This window comes from Notolepis coatsorum (assembly GCF_963971535.1).
Source record: "Notolepis coatsorum genome assembly, chromosome: 9".
NCBI classification, from domain to species: Eukaryota; Metazoa; Chordata; class Actinopteri; order Aulopiformes; family Paralepididae; genus Notolepis; species Notolepis coatsorum.
This window is the reverse complement of record NC_140173.1, coordinates 27,240,012-27,256,659: the sequence shown is the minus strand read 5'-3', so window position 1 is coordinate 27,256,659 and position 16,648 is coordinate 27,240,012. Positions and strand designations below refer to the sequence as shown.

The 16,648-nt window shown below is 43.4% G+C and overlaps 1 protein-coding gene across 1 annotated transcript in view; it reads right to left on the bottom strand.

Annotated features, from left to right (window-relative positions):
• Positions 1–14,735, bottom strand: part of nphp1 (nephronophthisis 1) — a 70,836-nt gene extending 56,101 nt beyond the window's left edge. Inside the window, exons 1-8 of the mRNA XM_084321067.1 lie at positions 14,692–14,735; positions 13,506–13,566; positions 11,311–11,444; positions 8,621–8,801; positions 7,493–7,594; positions 2,254–2,384; positions 1,198–1,243; positions 676–763 (exon numbers count right to left, since the gene is read on the bottom strand). Coding sequence (XP_084177193.1) covers positions 676–763; positions 1,198–1,243; positions 2,254–2,384; positions 7,493–7,594; positions 8,621–8,801; positions 11,311–11,444; positions 13,506–13,532 — 709 coding nt within the window. The 5' untranslated portion in view covers positions 13,533–13,566; positions 14,692–14,735. The remainder of the gene's footprint in view (positions 1–675; positions 764–1,197; positions 1,244–2,253; positions 2,385–7,492; positions 7,595–8,620; positions 8,802–11,310; positions 11,445–13,505; positions 13,567–14,691) is intronic.
• Positions 14,736–16,648: the final 1,913 nt, after the last annotated feature.

The following is a 16,648-nucleotide window of genomic DNA, read 5'->3' as shown; positions in this document are numbered from 1 at the left end:
GTTCACTACCACACTACAGAAGGTTAACGCTTTCACTACCACACTACAGAAGGTTAAGCTTTCACTACCACACGACAGAAGGTGAACTCTTTCACTACCACACGACAGAAGGTGAACTCTTTCACTACCACACGACAGAAGGTGAACTCTTTCACTACCACACGACAGAGGTGAACTCTTTCACTACCACACTACAGAAGGTTAACCCTTTCACTACAGAAGGTGAACTATTTCACTACCACTACAGAAGGTTAACCTTTTCACTACCACATTACAAAAGGTTAACCCTTTCACTACCACACTACAAAGGGTTTAAAACTATGGCTAGTTTGTTACTTCAGCCTAAAACAATATCAAGCGCAGATTACAAAAGAAATACAGGATCTAGAAACCACTGAGTGGCAAGTGATGCCAGTGTTGTGAAGTATAGCTCTGGGAAAGTAATGATAAAAAGGTACAGTTGGGTTAGTGTGCTACTCCAGTAATATCCTCCAATCCATGTACACAACCTTACATGTTTTACACATTTCTTTACTCTGTTCTGTGTACATGTGTGTGTGTGTGTGTGTGTGTGTGTGTGTGTGTGTGTGTGTGTGTGTGTGTGTGTGTGTGTGTGTGTGTGTGTGTGTGTGTGTGTGTGTGTGTGTGTGTGTGTGTGTGTGTGTGTGTGCTGACCTTCCTCCACTAGCAGCTTATTGAGTGTAGATGGTCTGAAGCCTGAAGGGATGGCGCCCATTGACGACAACACGTCAGTCGCATCAATCTGTCTCACACACACACACACACAGTAGGGAGAGGCACATTTATCAACGAATAAACATAGGACACTGTTCAGAGATATAAGCAGTCGCATCTAAATATGTATAATTATGTTAAACTGACAATTATCTCTCTCTCTCTCTCTCTCTCTCTCTCTCTCTCTCTCTCTCTCTCTCTCTCTCTCTCTCTCTCTCTCTCTCTCTCTCTCTCTCTCTCTCTCTCTCTCTCTCTCTCTCTCTCTCTCTCTCTCTCTCTCTCTCTCTCTCTCTCTCTCTCTCTCTCTCTCTCTCTCTCTCTCTCTCTCTCTCTCTCTCTCTCTCTCTCTCTCTCTCTCTCTCTCTCTCTCTCTCTCTCTCTCTGAGGAGGCGTGGCTTTGAGGATAGCAGACGTGAGCGGAACACAGATGATAGTAACGTGGTGTGATGGCGGCAAGCTCACCTCAGACAAGGCCTTCCTGGCACTGGACCAGTTGGAATGGGAAACACTGATGAGAGACAGACACCATTAGAATAACAGCTGAGAGACAGACACCATTAGAATAACAGCTGAGAGACAGACAGCTGTTACGGTAAATGAGAGAAAAGTCTTACTATATTGTCGGCTGTATAGTCTTTGTGTCATAACATATTGTATACTGTCCTATGTCATACTGTATCGTCTGTTGTATACTGAGCCACACGACATCCCCACCTCACTCAAGATGACCTCAAAGATTATTCTATATCACACAACATCATCACCTCACTCAAGATGACCTCAAAGATTATTCTATATCACACAACATCCCCACCTCACTCAAGATGACCTCAAAGATTATTCTATATCACACAACATCATCACCTCACTCAAGATGACCTCAAAGATTATTCTATATCACACAACATCATCACCTCACTCAAGATGACCTCAAAGAGTATTCTATATCACACAACATCATCACCTCACTCAAGATGACCTCAAAGATTATTCTATATCACACAACATCATCACCTCACTCAAGATGACCTCAAAGAGTATTCTATATCACACAACATCATCACCTCACTCAAGATGACCTCAAAGATTATTCTATATCACACAACATCATCACCTCACTCAAGATGACCTCAAACATTATTCTATATCACACAACATCATCACCTCACTCAAGATGACCTCAAAGATTATTCTATATCACACAACATCATCACCTCACTCAAGATGACCTCAAAGATTATTCTATATCACACAACATCATCACCTCACTCAAGATGACCTCAAACATTATTCTATATCACACAACATCCCCACCTCACTCAAGATGACCTCAAAGATTACTCTATATTAGCACATACATAAACACTGTGTATCCTGTACCAGCACTGTTCTACACTTGTATTGTACATACAGTAATAACAACTAAGCAACATTTAGTTTTTCCTTGCAGACTATAATGACGTGCAGTGTTTAAGCCTGGCCAATGTCGCCACCAAGTGGTTGAAAGAAAAACGTCACCTCCGTTTCTCTTTGGTCTCAGAGAGCTCTTCACCTTCCTCCTCCTCCTCATCATCGTTATCATCATCGTCGTCATCTTCATCATCATCATCATCATCATCATCATCATCCCCGCACGCAACAGAGCCACTCTGGAATATTGTCATACCTTGAGTGAGTAGCATGTCTGCCAAATGGTTTGAATGACACCAGGATGCAGTGGTTTAGAACAGGTGAACTATGAGACCAGTCAGGCTCCATGTGGGTGAAGAGGGAGAAGAACCAAACATTACTGTCACTTGAACTGATATCACGCCAACGTGGACGTTAAAGACCTGATGTTGGCTCTGGTTCTTCCAACATGGTTGCCCGTCACCATTGGTAACCACTTTCCAAAGAGAATGCCTCATTTCTGTGCAGTGGTGGAGTAGGTTTAAACACTGGAAAAGCCTGATATCACTGTTCCAGTGTGAATTGTTTGCAAGATCCAGTAATAAGACATCTGATTATTACATATTTGTCGACATATTCCTCATATATCAACATATAGTAGCCCTTGTTTTGCAAATAGCAACTTTTGTTTCTTCCAACATGGAGGAAGAAGGGGTATTCCAAAGTTCTGTGAAAGGCCTCTACTGTGCATCACGTGTTCTCCCAGGATGTGCACGAGGACACCGTGAGGACACACAAGGACACCACGAGGACATGCGAGGACATGCGAGGACGCAATAGGATGCACGAGGACAAGGACACACAATAAGCCGCCTATTCTCAGTCCTCGCTCCACAATGGTGGAACAAACTTCCCACCAGTTAGGACAGCTGAAAGCCAACCAATCTTTCGCTGCTGACTAAAAACACACTTCTTCAATCAATATATGAAATCTTCTTCTTACTGTCCTCTACTGTCATGCACTCTTCCTAATATAGTAACTATGTAAGGGATAATGTATAGCTACGAGGTCATTGTCGCAAAATAATTGACCGACACAGAGTTTAAAATACCGAGGCGCAGCGCCGAGGTGTTTTAAACGTCAGTGAAGGTCAATTATTTTGCGACAATGATCGAGTATAGCTATACATTATCCCGCTTATTACATGGCTAACTTACTAACAATATACCTAATTAATTTTACATCGACAAGACGAGATCAAATACAGACGCAGTTCTGTTCTGTCTCTCCCGCTGTCATCGTCACACACACTCCGCTGTCAGTGCAGCCGGCAGGTGTGTCTGATTGGCTGCACTGATGCAGTGTGTCAGTGGCCTTGATTGTGAACAGCTGCACACAGCGGTCATTATTGTTCCACAGAGGTCCGTTATCGAGTAATATCGGACCTCTGACGAGCGCTATTGACCAATCACAAGCAAGCATTTCCGCAAATGTGAAAACGCCATGTAATAAGCTACTATAAAACATTTAGTGAATGCTTATCTGGACTAGGGCTGCACGATTAATCGATTTTTAATAGAAATCGCGATTTGGAATGATGCAATTATCAAATCGCCAGGCCTGCAATTAAAAAAAAATATATATATATATATATATATTTTCTTTTTTACATTATTTAACCAGGAAGTCCCATTGAGATACAAGATCGGTTTGGGAGAAGGAGGTAAGGGGTTTTAGATTGTGTGTTGTGAAGTTTAGACTTCAGAGAGGGAGAGTAAAGTACAGAAAAAAAAGGTACCGTTGGGTACCGGTATCGATTCCCAGGTAAAAAGAAACATTTTCAGGCTCGGTGTCCCGAAAAGACCCACCACGTAGGCCAGGTGCAAGAGGGGACTGTGTAGTCCCAAACAGGAGGTCTGCTTTTAGTCAGGCAGCCTTTTCCATGAGAGCAGCCCACACCTGGAACATACGGCTCAGGGAGTATCAAAGATACATTTCATTTAAATCAAACTTAAAATCATGGTTGAGAGATGGTCAAGTGTGCGACCATTTTAACTGAGGGGTTGTGATGTATTGTAATGTATTTTAATGTATTTTAGTGTATTGTAACCTACTGATTCCTACTGTGTTTTAATTATTGTACTATTATTGTAGTGCTCATGTCACCTGCCCCAGAGACTACAGTTGAAAATTAGCCAACCTGGCTAAACTGGCATATTTACAGTAAAATGTTCCTTAACTCATTCAGCGCCATCGCTTAATGAGCCAGGGGGCTTTAGAACGCCATCGCTTTAATCAATGGGGAGACTGTGACATTCGCAGATGTAACGTTGTAAACGCTAGTCCTGCCGGAGTATTTAAACCCTGCCCGCACGGCTCAGATCGTCCCAGAAAAGAAACTACACCATTTCTAATGGAGTGCAATACCGACTGGAAGGCGGTATTTGCCCTTTTGCAAGCTCAGATCCATTCCCAATGATAACATCAGGCTGGATGGATGAAAAATGAATGGATATAGCTAATAAAAGAAATAACGATTAAAACCCGACTTTTCTCGTGATTGGCGCTGAACGGTTGGCGAGTTAACCCGACTTTACTCGTGATTGGCGCTGAATGAGTTAATATGCACTGTCTCTGTATTTTAAACCAATAAATACAAATACAACTTGTAAGTCGCTTTGGATAAAAGTGTCAGCTAAATGACTAAATGTAATGTATACATGTTTAAAACAAAAGTGAATACAAAAGCAAGTTGTTTATAAGAAATATTCTGTGCTATAGATAACGTTTTTATGTAGAGTAATCTTTTTTTTTTTAAATACATCCACTGAGCTTTTAGAAAAGTGCAGAATAAAAGTATTAATTCCCCCCCTCCCAAACATATTATTGATTAATGAATAATTGAATCCCAAATTAATTAATTGAATCCCAAATTAATTATTTAGTCCTAAATGAATGTTGTTGTTGTTTACATATCGCATGCATAGGTGCACCTTAGGGATGCTCGATATTGGCTTTTTTACCGATACCGATATACCGATATTGTCCAACTCTTAATTTCCGATACCGATATCAACCGATGGTTGATAATTCATAATTTACCATCCCTAGCCAGCTCTATTTGTCTATGGAGAAGTTCCCCTTCTTTGCAGGGCTATAACTTTTTAAATTCTATTGCTAATTGACATTATTATGGCCCATTCAATGTCCTATATCCATTGTTCAGGGTGTAGCAACGATATACTTTTTCATTCACATATTCATACTAAAATATGGTCTAAAGCAGGGATCGGCAATAGGCGGCCCGCGGGCCAACATTGGCCCGCCAGCAATAATTTCTGGCCCGTCAGATTATTTTGAGAATATGATATTTATTTGACGCACGGGAAATATTCACTCGGGACGCCAAGGTGTCTTTTATTGTGAAGCTGTATCTATCTACCGGCAGTCATCAAAAGCATGTCTGTCACTATAGCCAATTGAAATGCTAGAAATGGTCAGGTGGACTGGGAGAACCAATGGAATAGTCCCACCGGGCCCTGTGTCTTTCCCTAACACACTTTCACTTCCGCGTTCGAGATGCGACTCGCGAGCGAGTTGAAGAAAACAAAACAAACATCTTTGGATAGATTCTTTGCAACGGGGAAATATAACGCTTCTTTTAATAAACAGGAGCCATACTTAAAATACGGGTTTATCGTAACATGTCGGTGATTCTTGCGTGCCGAGCCGACGTCCTCTCTGCATAATATGTGGCGACAACAACAACAACAACAACGAGGCAAGTTGGCAGATAAAGTAGCTGCATTCAACGCCAATCTGGAATTGGAGGGCGGCGAGTGGATATGACATGTTTCAAACATTAGCAGGGATTTTGGAGGACTTAACAACAAACAAGAAGGTATGGTGAGTCGTGTTTTCATGCATTCTGATCTGTTCATCACCCGCCGGTGTTCTGCAAAATTCTACTCTTCCTCGAATTCTGCTGCCAGCACTCCTGCGCGCAGAACACCGGCGCCGCGGTGATCTGCAACAGCTGAGAGCTGTTCATGAATGAATGGATGAGTGAGAACTTTGTTTGGCGGATTGCAGAGTGGGTGCAGTGCAGTGCGGCGCAGTGCACACGGTTGTTGGGGGGATGCAGACCAGAGAAAAACGTTTGTCTTTTTTCAATATCAGTATATTAAATTAGCCATTGTTTTTGATCCTGGCCCGCGAAGCAAGGGCTTGGGGAAAATCTGGCCCGCGGCAAAACCTAATTGGCGACCCCTGGTCTAAAGTATAAGTATGCTTTTATCGTTTTCTGCAGCTTTCTCCAGAACTTGATTTATAGCTCCAAATGCATTATATTGATGATCAAATACAGTTTGGTAGCGATCGGTGCCAGATGAAAAATTTCAACTGGAGGTACTTCTAGAAGTTACTACGTATCATCTGATATTGACCGGATGGGCGAGGGGGCGTTTATAATTCCGTGGGCAACGTTATACCATTCATCTAGTGTGGGTCATATGATCATCAGATCAGTTAGTATAGAAGACGTTAGAAAATAACGTTGAAACTCACCGTATCTTCCTCGCGCCGTTGGACGATCAGCTTGGAGTAGACAGTTTTCGATTATGGGATGTTGATCCTGATGAACCATTTCCAGGTTGTATAATACTATATACGTCCAAATAACGTTGTTTATTGAGTTAGGTCGAGCGATTGATTATCCAGTGTGTTGAGATAGAGTCCTGCTAATGATCGCGAGTGCCCGGACTAAATATGGATGAGCACTTCCTGTTTGACGAGTCACTTCCTGTTGGCGATCTGCCGATCGGCCACCAGATGGCGCTCTTGAACCGCTAGAGAGTTGAGTGGAGATCAGCAGTATATCTCAGGACCCCGGAGGAGAAATATGATTTCGATCACAGATTTTTGAAATATTGACATCAAAGACGAGTTACGGCGTCTTCGGCAGAATGAGCATGGCGAGGAATGACGTCTAAACACGCCATCGGCGATTAAAGTGTTAACATTATATATCTCTTGTTGTGGAATTAACACAACATTATGCATACTTTTGACAATAAATAAAATCAGAATTTGTTCTTACTTGCTTGCCTGGGTAAATAAAGGTTATAGAAATGTAAAAAATAATAATAATAAACGATACCGATATTTTCCGATATCACATTTTAATGCCAATATCGTCCGATAATAATCGGTAGGCCGATAATATCGGACATCCCTAGTGCACCTGATTGGTTTAATGACCTGCTGGTGCTCTAGTGCGACATCTAGTGTCTGAATCTAATCTATAGCACCTTTAACATGGCACTGATGTCATAATGAATTACACGTGTGACTGGTTGTCAGACCAACCTTCAGGTAGGTTTTAGGGACCAGTCCTTGGCGGCCTGTGGAGTCCTGGGCCAACCACCATCCATCTGCTGCTCTGCTGAGGACCTTCAGAACCTCTCCTCTCTGAAAACACACTGCTGCTCAACATACACTCCATCTCCTGAGGACCTTCAGAACCTCTCCTCTCTGAAAACACACTGATGCTCAACATACACTCCTCGTCAATAACTTTCTTACTGTCTTCTACTATTATGTACTATGCTACTATGTCTATACTACCATCTACTATGTATTAGGCTACTATGTCTTAGGGTTGCACGATACACCAATACTAGAAAAGCATTGTGATACCTAGCCATTAAAAACGCTCCAATACTCCATTTTATTAATAATAGATACTTATAGAATAGCCTGATGCCGTATTTTCTATGAGTTGAGTGGATGCGTTGACTTTATGGATGTGTGATTATTATTATTTAAAAAAAAAATTATAAACAAATAATTGTATAAAGAATGTTCCATGTTCTGTCATCTAATATTATATTCCATAACTTTTCCTGATGTTTTAGGTTTTTGCTGTGGTGTCGTTTTACTGGTATCCGTATCAAAATGTTGGTAACACTACTCTATCTACTATGTGCAATGCTGATATACCTATACTACTAACTACTATGCTATGTCTATACTACTATCCCCTCAGTGTAGCACTTCAGCTCAGCACTGCTAGACAAACAATACCACTTCCTGACAGGCAGCGACTCGAGCGAGCGTGATTGCGAAAATGATTAAAATGTATTAGTTTCAATCAGACTATCCTGACCTGCCGCGAGCGACAGCGAACTGAGCGGCGATGTCGTTCCCCCCTCAAATATTCGCTCGCTGTGTCTCTAGTTGAGCAATTACGCTGCAGAGTCCCGCCCCTAAACACTTTTTATTGGTCAAGAATCGCAGGCTGCTTTGCCCCTGTGTGCTTCCAGGTAACACACACAGACACACTCGGACACGCGCCGCCTCATATCAGGACGCCTCATATCAGGCGCGATTTCGTCTCCAGTTCGATCGCTCGCTGCCTGTCAGGAACCGGTGAGGTGTACCTGTTCTTTTTGTTTTTTTAATTCAGATTGGCAGAGCGAAGAGGAAGTAAATCACCTGAATGCTGAGATCTCCTTCCTGTTCTCCTTTGAAGTCACTGATGGCCGTGTAAGAAGAAGGCTCTGGCTGAGAGGAGGGTTTCACAGCACTCTGGTCATCTTCATCATCGCTGGAGTCATCTTCGTCATCGTCGTCATCATCATCGTCTTCTTCCTCACTATCATCCTCCCTGGCATCACTGTAGATCAAAGGTAACAGTGAAGAGAATGATATTCAAAACCGTTGAAGGCACAGAGAGAAATGTGACTTTTCAATCCCTTGCTATGACATCATTCACCCAGACAGAAGACTGACTGTTCTCTTACTGGCTCTAACTATACAGACTATTACTGCTCCAAACAGCTGCTGAGTGTGGCTAGCTTCTCCAAACAGCTGCAGAGTGTGGCTAGCTTCTCCAAACAGCTGCAGAGTGTGGCTAGCTTCTCCAAACAGCTGCTGAGTGTGGCTAGCTTCTCCAAACAGCTGCTGAGTGTGGCTAGCTTCTCCAAACAGCTGCTGAGTGTGGCTAGCTTCTCCAAACAGCTGCTGAGTGTGGCTAGCTTCTCCAAACAGCTGCTGAGTGTGGCTAGCTTCTCCAAACAGCTGCTGAGTGCGGCTAGCTTCTCCAAACAGCTGCCGAGTGTGGCTAGCTTCTCCAAAACAGCTGCTGGATGTGGCTAGTTTCTCCAAAACAGCTGCTGGATGTGGCTAGCTTCTCAAACAGCTGCTGGATGTGGCTAGCTTCTCCAAACAGCTGCTGAGTGCGGCTAGCTTCTCCAAACAGCTGCCGAGTGTGGCTAGCTTCTCCAAAACAGCTGCTGGATGTGGCTAGCTTCTCCAAACAGCTGCCGAGTGTGGCTAGCTTCTCCAAAACAGCTGCTGGATGTGGCTAGCTTCTCCAAACAGCTGCTGGATGTGGCTAGTTTCTCCAAAACAGCTGCTGGATGTGGCTAGCTTCTCAAACAGCTGCTGGATGTGGCTAGCTTCTCCAAACAGCTACTGGATGTGGCTAGCTTCTCCAAACAGCTGCTGGATGTGGCTAGCTTCTCCAAACAGCTGCTGGATGTGGCTAGCTTCTCCAAACAGCTGCTGGGTGTGGCTAGCTTCTCCAAACAGCTGCTGAGTGCAACTAGCTTCTCCAAACAGCTGCTGACTGTGGCTAGCTTGTTCATAATTTAAAATGTTACGTATTTTGTTTTGATGTTTGGGTTAGAGTTTATTAACTTATTATACAGTGCATTTCTCCAGACCTCTCTTGACAGTGCCTGGGGTATGGCCAGTGGTGCAGTGCTGGGCAACCGTGGTCAAACGGCGTTTGGGCTTCGAAGTGCGCGCATCCTATTATTATGCAAAGTCTAGGTGATAAGTGCCTAGACTTTGCATAATAATAGGATACCGTTTGTCCTCCGCCCATATTACGACTGCACCCCTGGGTATGGCCAGCAGTAGCAACCCCTTCCCCTATCCCCACTAAACTTCAACCCACACATCAGATAAAAAACAAAAAATGTAAACAAAGTGCAGTACCAAGCGGGGGCCTTATTTGCCTAGAGATCACTGTTTGACGCCATTATATATTCTACCTTTAACCCTTTCACTGCCACACGACAGAAGGTTAACCCTTTACTATCACACAACTGACGGCAACCTGCTGTTGTGTGGCAGTGAAAGGGTTAACCGTGGGTGAATTGTTGCAGTGAAAGGGTTAACCGTTTGGTAGTGCGGCAGTGAAAGGGTTAAGCAAAATAAAATTCAGACATGTGGTTCAGACTGATCACTGACGGCTGGTGAATAAATGAATGAATGGCTACCTTTATTTTCCTAGTAGCAGTAGTAGTACACAGAGCGCTTTACAATAGTCACTTGTTGCATACATTTCAGCATGGGTAGCCCCAGTGGGAATTGCACGCCTAACCCTGGCAGTCATAGTGCCATGCTCAAGAGTGTCGAACCCTCTACCCACTGAGCTGCGCGGGACAAGCGCAAAAGGTGGGAGCACAGGTGCCTGCGCTGAAGCAACTTCTAGACGGGTCCAAACGTTCTCATTGTTTCCCTGCCGCTGTCCAATGCCTGCCAGACCCGTGTGGCGAGGAGCCCCTTCGGCACGGCGCCCTTCCTCCCGACAACACCCCACTGTGTCACCCCACTTCTCAGGGACCTGCACTGGCTCCCCATTGCTGCATGAATCCGCTTCAAGGCCCTCGACCTGGCATACCGTGCGGCAAAGGGAACCGCTCCCGCCTACCTCCGGTCAATGGTCTCTAACTACACACCCTCAAGAGTCGCTCTGCATCCTCTGGCCGTCTCAGACCTACTCCTATCCAAGCTCCGGGAGGGTCATCAAAGAGAAGCCGCCTTTTCTCAGTCCTTGCCCCACAATGGTGGAATGAACTACCCACACCAGTTAGGACAGCCGAAACCCGTCCAATCTTTCGCTGTTGATAAAAATGTTTAATAAAATTGAAAATAAATAAAAATCTAACCCTAACTAACCTTACTGTCATGCACTTGTCCTAATAAACTAACCTACACTGTAGCACTCAACACTTTGATGAACATTGTTACTCAGCTGATAGAGCTGTGCCCTTCCTGATGACTTGTCGTACAGAACTTGTAAGTCGCTTTGGATAAAAGCGTCAGCTAAATGACTAAATGTAATGTTAATGTAAATGTAAACACCGCCGAGTGACTCTAGGAGAAGGACTGACCCTGCCGCAGAGCTCGGTCCTGCCGGCGACAGCTCCAGCGAGAGGGTCTTCAGTCTCTCCGCGAGGCCCTGCAGGCGCCTCTCCTCCTCCAGCTTCCTCTGCTCGTAGTTCCCTACCGGAGCCGGCTCATCAGCCTGACGGCCAGGAAGCGGACGGGGTGAGAAGGCGAGGAGGGAAATTAGAGCTTCGACAACGTTAGGTTTAGTTATTTGTAGGGATGTTCGATATTGGCTTTTTTACCGATATCCGATATACCGATATTGTCCAACTTTTTTTATTGTCCCGATACCGATATCAACCGATACCGATATATGCAGGGTTTCCCCCCCACCCCCCCAAAAACGGAATAATTTCAGGTAATTAACATTACATATCTCTTGTCGTGGAATTAACACAACATTATGCATACTTTTGACAATAAATTAAATAAGAATTTGTTCTTACTTGCCTGGGTAAATAAAGGTTAAATAAATGTTTAAAAAAAAAAGTTAACATTTTTTAAAAAATTATTGAAAACCGATACCGATATTTTCCGATATCACATTTGAATGCCAATATCGGACATCCCTAGTTATTTGTCATTTGATCCTTCCTAGAAGAAGAACTGCAACGTATGTGTATATTTAGCTATTAGAGTAGAAGAGAAGATAATACAAATGTTTAATGTAGTTCATTCTACACAAGAAACCTGTTATAGGTGTGGAGAGAAACTGTTATTTGTCAAGGAGAGGGTGAGCTATTTTTATTTTAAGGAACACTCCAACATTTTGAGTCAGACAAGAAGATCAATATCAGTTTCATCTCTGTGTGTCCAGTAGCCCCAGAGAAAGAGGTACAGGTGCATGCTAGCCTAGCTTAGCACAAGGACTGGAAGCTGTAGGGAGCAGCTAGCCTAGCTTAGCACAAGGACTGGAAGCTGTAGGGAGCAGCTAGCCTAGCTTAGCACAAGGACTGGAAGCTGTAGGGAGCAGCTAGCCTAGCTTAGCACAAGGACTGGAAGCAGTACGGTGGTGTAGTGGTTAACACGGTCGCCTCACAGCTAGAAGGTCCTGGGTTCGATTCCCGCTTGGGGACCAGGTTGCTTGTATGCTTTCTACAACGCAGTTGGGCGATTTGCGATTCTGATTGGCCAGGTAATTTCTGGTAATGTGACATGTACGCCCAATCCTGGGACCGCAAGTGTCTACACTGGTTAAGCTTAGGCGCTCTTTCAAAGTTGGTTAAGGTTAGAGTTTGTCTTAGAGCATGGCGATAGAACGCCTGCCCTTCTTTCGACGGTTAAGCTTAGGCACTCTTTCGAAGTTGGTTAAGGTTAGAGTTTGTCTTAGAGCATGGCGATAGAACGCCAGGTGCTTTGCAGGCTGTTCGACGCGGAAATGGGCAAAGACACAGCTCGTCACGCTATTGGGCGCACATGTCACATGACCAGAAACGTCAGTGGCCAATCAGAATCGCAAATCGCCCAACTGCGTTGTAGAAAGCATACACGCAACCAGGTTGCCAGTGGGGTACCTCCCGGGCCTTTCTGTGTGGAGTTTGCATGTTCTCCCCGTGCTCGCAAGGGTTTCCCCTCCCGAAAAGATAAACCCAATGGAAAAACATGCAGGACAGATCGCTAACGCCAAGACGTTACAGGAGCACTCTGATTGGTCCCCGGCGTGGTGCACGCTGCAGCCCTCGTCTGCTCCCGGCTGCCCTTGGTGGGAAGGACGACGGGATGGGAAGTGCAGAGAACATTTCATCAGTGTCCCAGTGCATGTGTATGTGTGTGTGTGTGTGTTCCTGTGGGTCACCAATCGCATGTGTGTGTTAAATCTGCATGACAAATAAAGACTTCTTCTTCAATAGGGAGCAGCTATAGCCTAGCTCCGTCACAAGTGAAGAAATACAACTTAATACAACGACTTAAAAATTGACGCACAGAGGTGAAATTGATATCAATCTTCTCGTCTTACTCTGGGGAAGATGGCATGTAAATGTTCCTTTGAGGAAGATGTAGTTAGAACTGGAGGTGCAGCTTATACAGAGTGAATAAAGTGTGTACAGCCATGGCCACACAGAGACTCCCATCCTCACTGTGCAAGACTTCCACCTCCAGCTGTGATTTCTACTGATGACCTTTGCCTGTTGTCCTCCTAGAAATGACCCTCAGACCAACACAAAAACAGAAGCAAAACAAACGATATGGCACTAACTTTGGTCAGCTTCTTGAGAGTTCCCATTGTCTTTTCAGCGAGATTCTGCAGTTCTTGGCATCTGTTGGGAATGTTAGTTTGAGAACAGCAGTCATTCACAGTTTCACACAAATCATAAAACAGACACACACACATATACACACAGACAACACGGACTATAATCCGGTCCTGTATTCTAATGTACAGTTTCTTCCCCTTCGGATTTAAAATGTTATGATGTTCTCTCTTTCTTACACAGTACCGTATTGTGGAGCCAGATTTGGTTGTTCCTCAATCAGGACAAAAGGATATCGAATATTAGACACAGGACAATGAGTTCAAACATCATGTATGGTATTTTTTATTGAATAATCAGAAAGCATAATTACATGAATTATCGGGTGGTCCATGGATCACGACAAGCTTGTTGACAGCAATGCAGTGTATAGCAGAGTGGCCAAGGAGCTCTCTCCCTCTATTCTAAAATGGTCTGATATACTGTCTCACCTAGGGTGCCTTCGCTGGCTGACCAATCAAGTGTGAGACACCTGTGTCCTTTCCCATATGATCCAGCTCGGTTATGTAACAAGAAAATGCACAGGCGTCCACCCTGCATTGACCAGCCACCTTTCTGGAGATAAAGGGGGCCCATCTAACCTTGGCCTAAAAGCCTCTCATTGTAAAAGGCAACCATAGTGTTCTCAAATGTTCATACTGATTGTACTGTAATCCTATTTATCAATGACTTTTAACTTAAGCAATGTTCCTAATTAACTAATATATTTATATATGATATAAGCCTAAAGTCTGACGTTAATTTCCGACAGTATAATAGTTGTATGTCATAAATGTCTTGATTGATTGATTGATTGAAAAGTTTATTAACAGATTGCAGAATGGGTACAGTACAGTACAGCTCAATACATACAATTGTTAAGGGGATGCAGACCAGAGAAAGACTTTCGTCTTGTTTACATAAGGGTCCCCCATTTTCAATTCATCATATTGATGAATTGAAAATGGAGGACCCTTATGTAAACAATGTGAAAGTCTTTTTCTGGTCTTCATCCTCTTAGCTGTTGTTTGTATTGAGCTGTACTGTACTGTACCCATTCTGCAATCTGTTAATAACGTTTTCAATCAATCAATTCAATCAATCCTCCTGAGAGGTCATACTAATTTAAAATCCCATCAATGAGTTGAGTACCTTTCAGATGCGTCTTCAATGGGTGCTGTTGCATCTTTTCCCACATCCTTGAACAGACCATCAACCTTAGTTGTATAAACAGTGGGAGAGAGGAGGACAAGCTGATAAAAAAAAACGTGTTCTCTCACAATGCAAGTTAAGACTACCTGAATGAATGAAAACTTTATTGAACAGATTGCAGAATGGGTACAATACAGTACGGCTCAATACACACAATTGTTAAGGGGATGCAGACCAGAGAAAGACTTTCGTCTTGTTTACATCAGGGTCCCCCATTTTCAATTCATAGTGAGTGACATTTATGACATACTCGACATACATGACATTTATGGCATAGGGACATACGAAAGGGGCTAGAGTGACAGTGAGATACAGGAGCCAAAGCTACCACAGTAGAGTTAGATACTAACGTTATAGTATGCACTGTTGCAGCCGGAAACCACGTTAAACACTTACAGTAATAACAATAACACTGTTAAAAACACGGTTAGCTACTTAGCTAACGTAAATAGTGATCAGCATGACGTTACAGCGTTACGTTATAGCGACATACCTGCCTTTTGATGTCGTCCGTCTCTCTTTGGACAAGCTGCAAAGGGCCTTTTCTTTTTGGTGGCATTAGCACAGATTTTATGGAACAAGCAAACAATTGAAAAGTTCGTTAACTAACGTTAGCTAACTGCATGGCATCTGTCTAGGTTAGCATGAGACGGACGCTCCTGCTGGTCGCTAGGCACCGGTTCTTCTTCTTATTCTTTTGACTTTCCGGCAGTCTAGACGCCCGTCGGCGTATTGCTGCCTCCCACCGATTGTTTTTAGGTACTGCACAATTATGTGACTTTACACCTTGTCCACAATAAATTCCATGACAGCTTTCACCACTGCCCTTTGCTGTTCAACACCGGTTCTTAGACGTGTCAAGCCTTCTTAATACGGAATTCTACTTCCGGTTTCAAATAGACATGTAATATGAAAATGAAGGTCACCGTCACAATTTCGTTATACAAGGTTTTCCGGGTGAAATCAAGTCAAGAGTCACTTTATTGTCCCATCAGCTGGGAAATTTGTCTTGGGCTTGCACCCATACTGCAACCACAGACACATACATACACGCAACTGACTCCAAACAGAGGAGATAAACAATATAAAAAATACAATAAAGTACCTGCACAGCAGGATGGCAACACCACATATATATATATATATATATATATATATATATATATATATATATATATATATATTATATATATAGTAATAGTATAACCAAATGTCGATTATCGAATATCTATAATATAACGATAACGACCAAATATCGGTTATTCAATAATTGCCGGCCATTTATCTGGCACTATTTAAAAGTTTAACTGAGATCGGGATAAAGGAGTTTTTAAACCTGTTTAGTCTAGAGAGCGTGGAACTCTAAACCTCCTCCCAGAGGGCAGTAGCTCATACTCTGCATGTAAGACATAGGAGGGGTCCGAGACTTTTCTATTGGCTTGCCTTAGAGTAGCCTGTTCAAAAATAGACTGCAGGGATGGGTGACCTTTCACCGCTATGATCTTCCATGCAGTCTGGATCACACAGACCAGTTTTGACTTTAGTTGTACAGACAGGTTGCAGAACCAAGCTGTAATACCGTATCTGATGAGACTAATACAGATTGGTAAAAAAGTTACATAAACTTTTTATCTACACCGTGAACTCTAAGGCGGCATAGAAAGTGCAGTCGTTGTTGTAGTCTGCTACACAGGCTGTCTACATGGGTGTTCCAGGTTAGCGTGTTATCAACAAAAATCCCAAAATACGAAGAGACCTGCGAGATTAACTGTTTGTGGATGATGACCACAGACAGGCCTGTGTGTCCCCAACACCTCTGGGGTCGAACACCATCTCCTCAGTCTTCTAAACATTTAAAAGCAGACAGTTATTGTCGCACCAATTTACAAACCGCTGG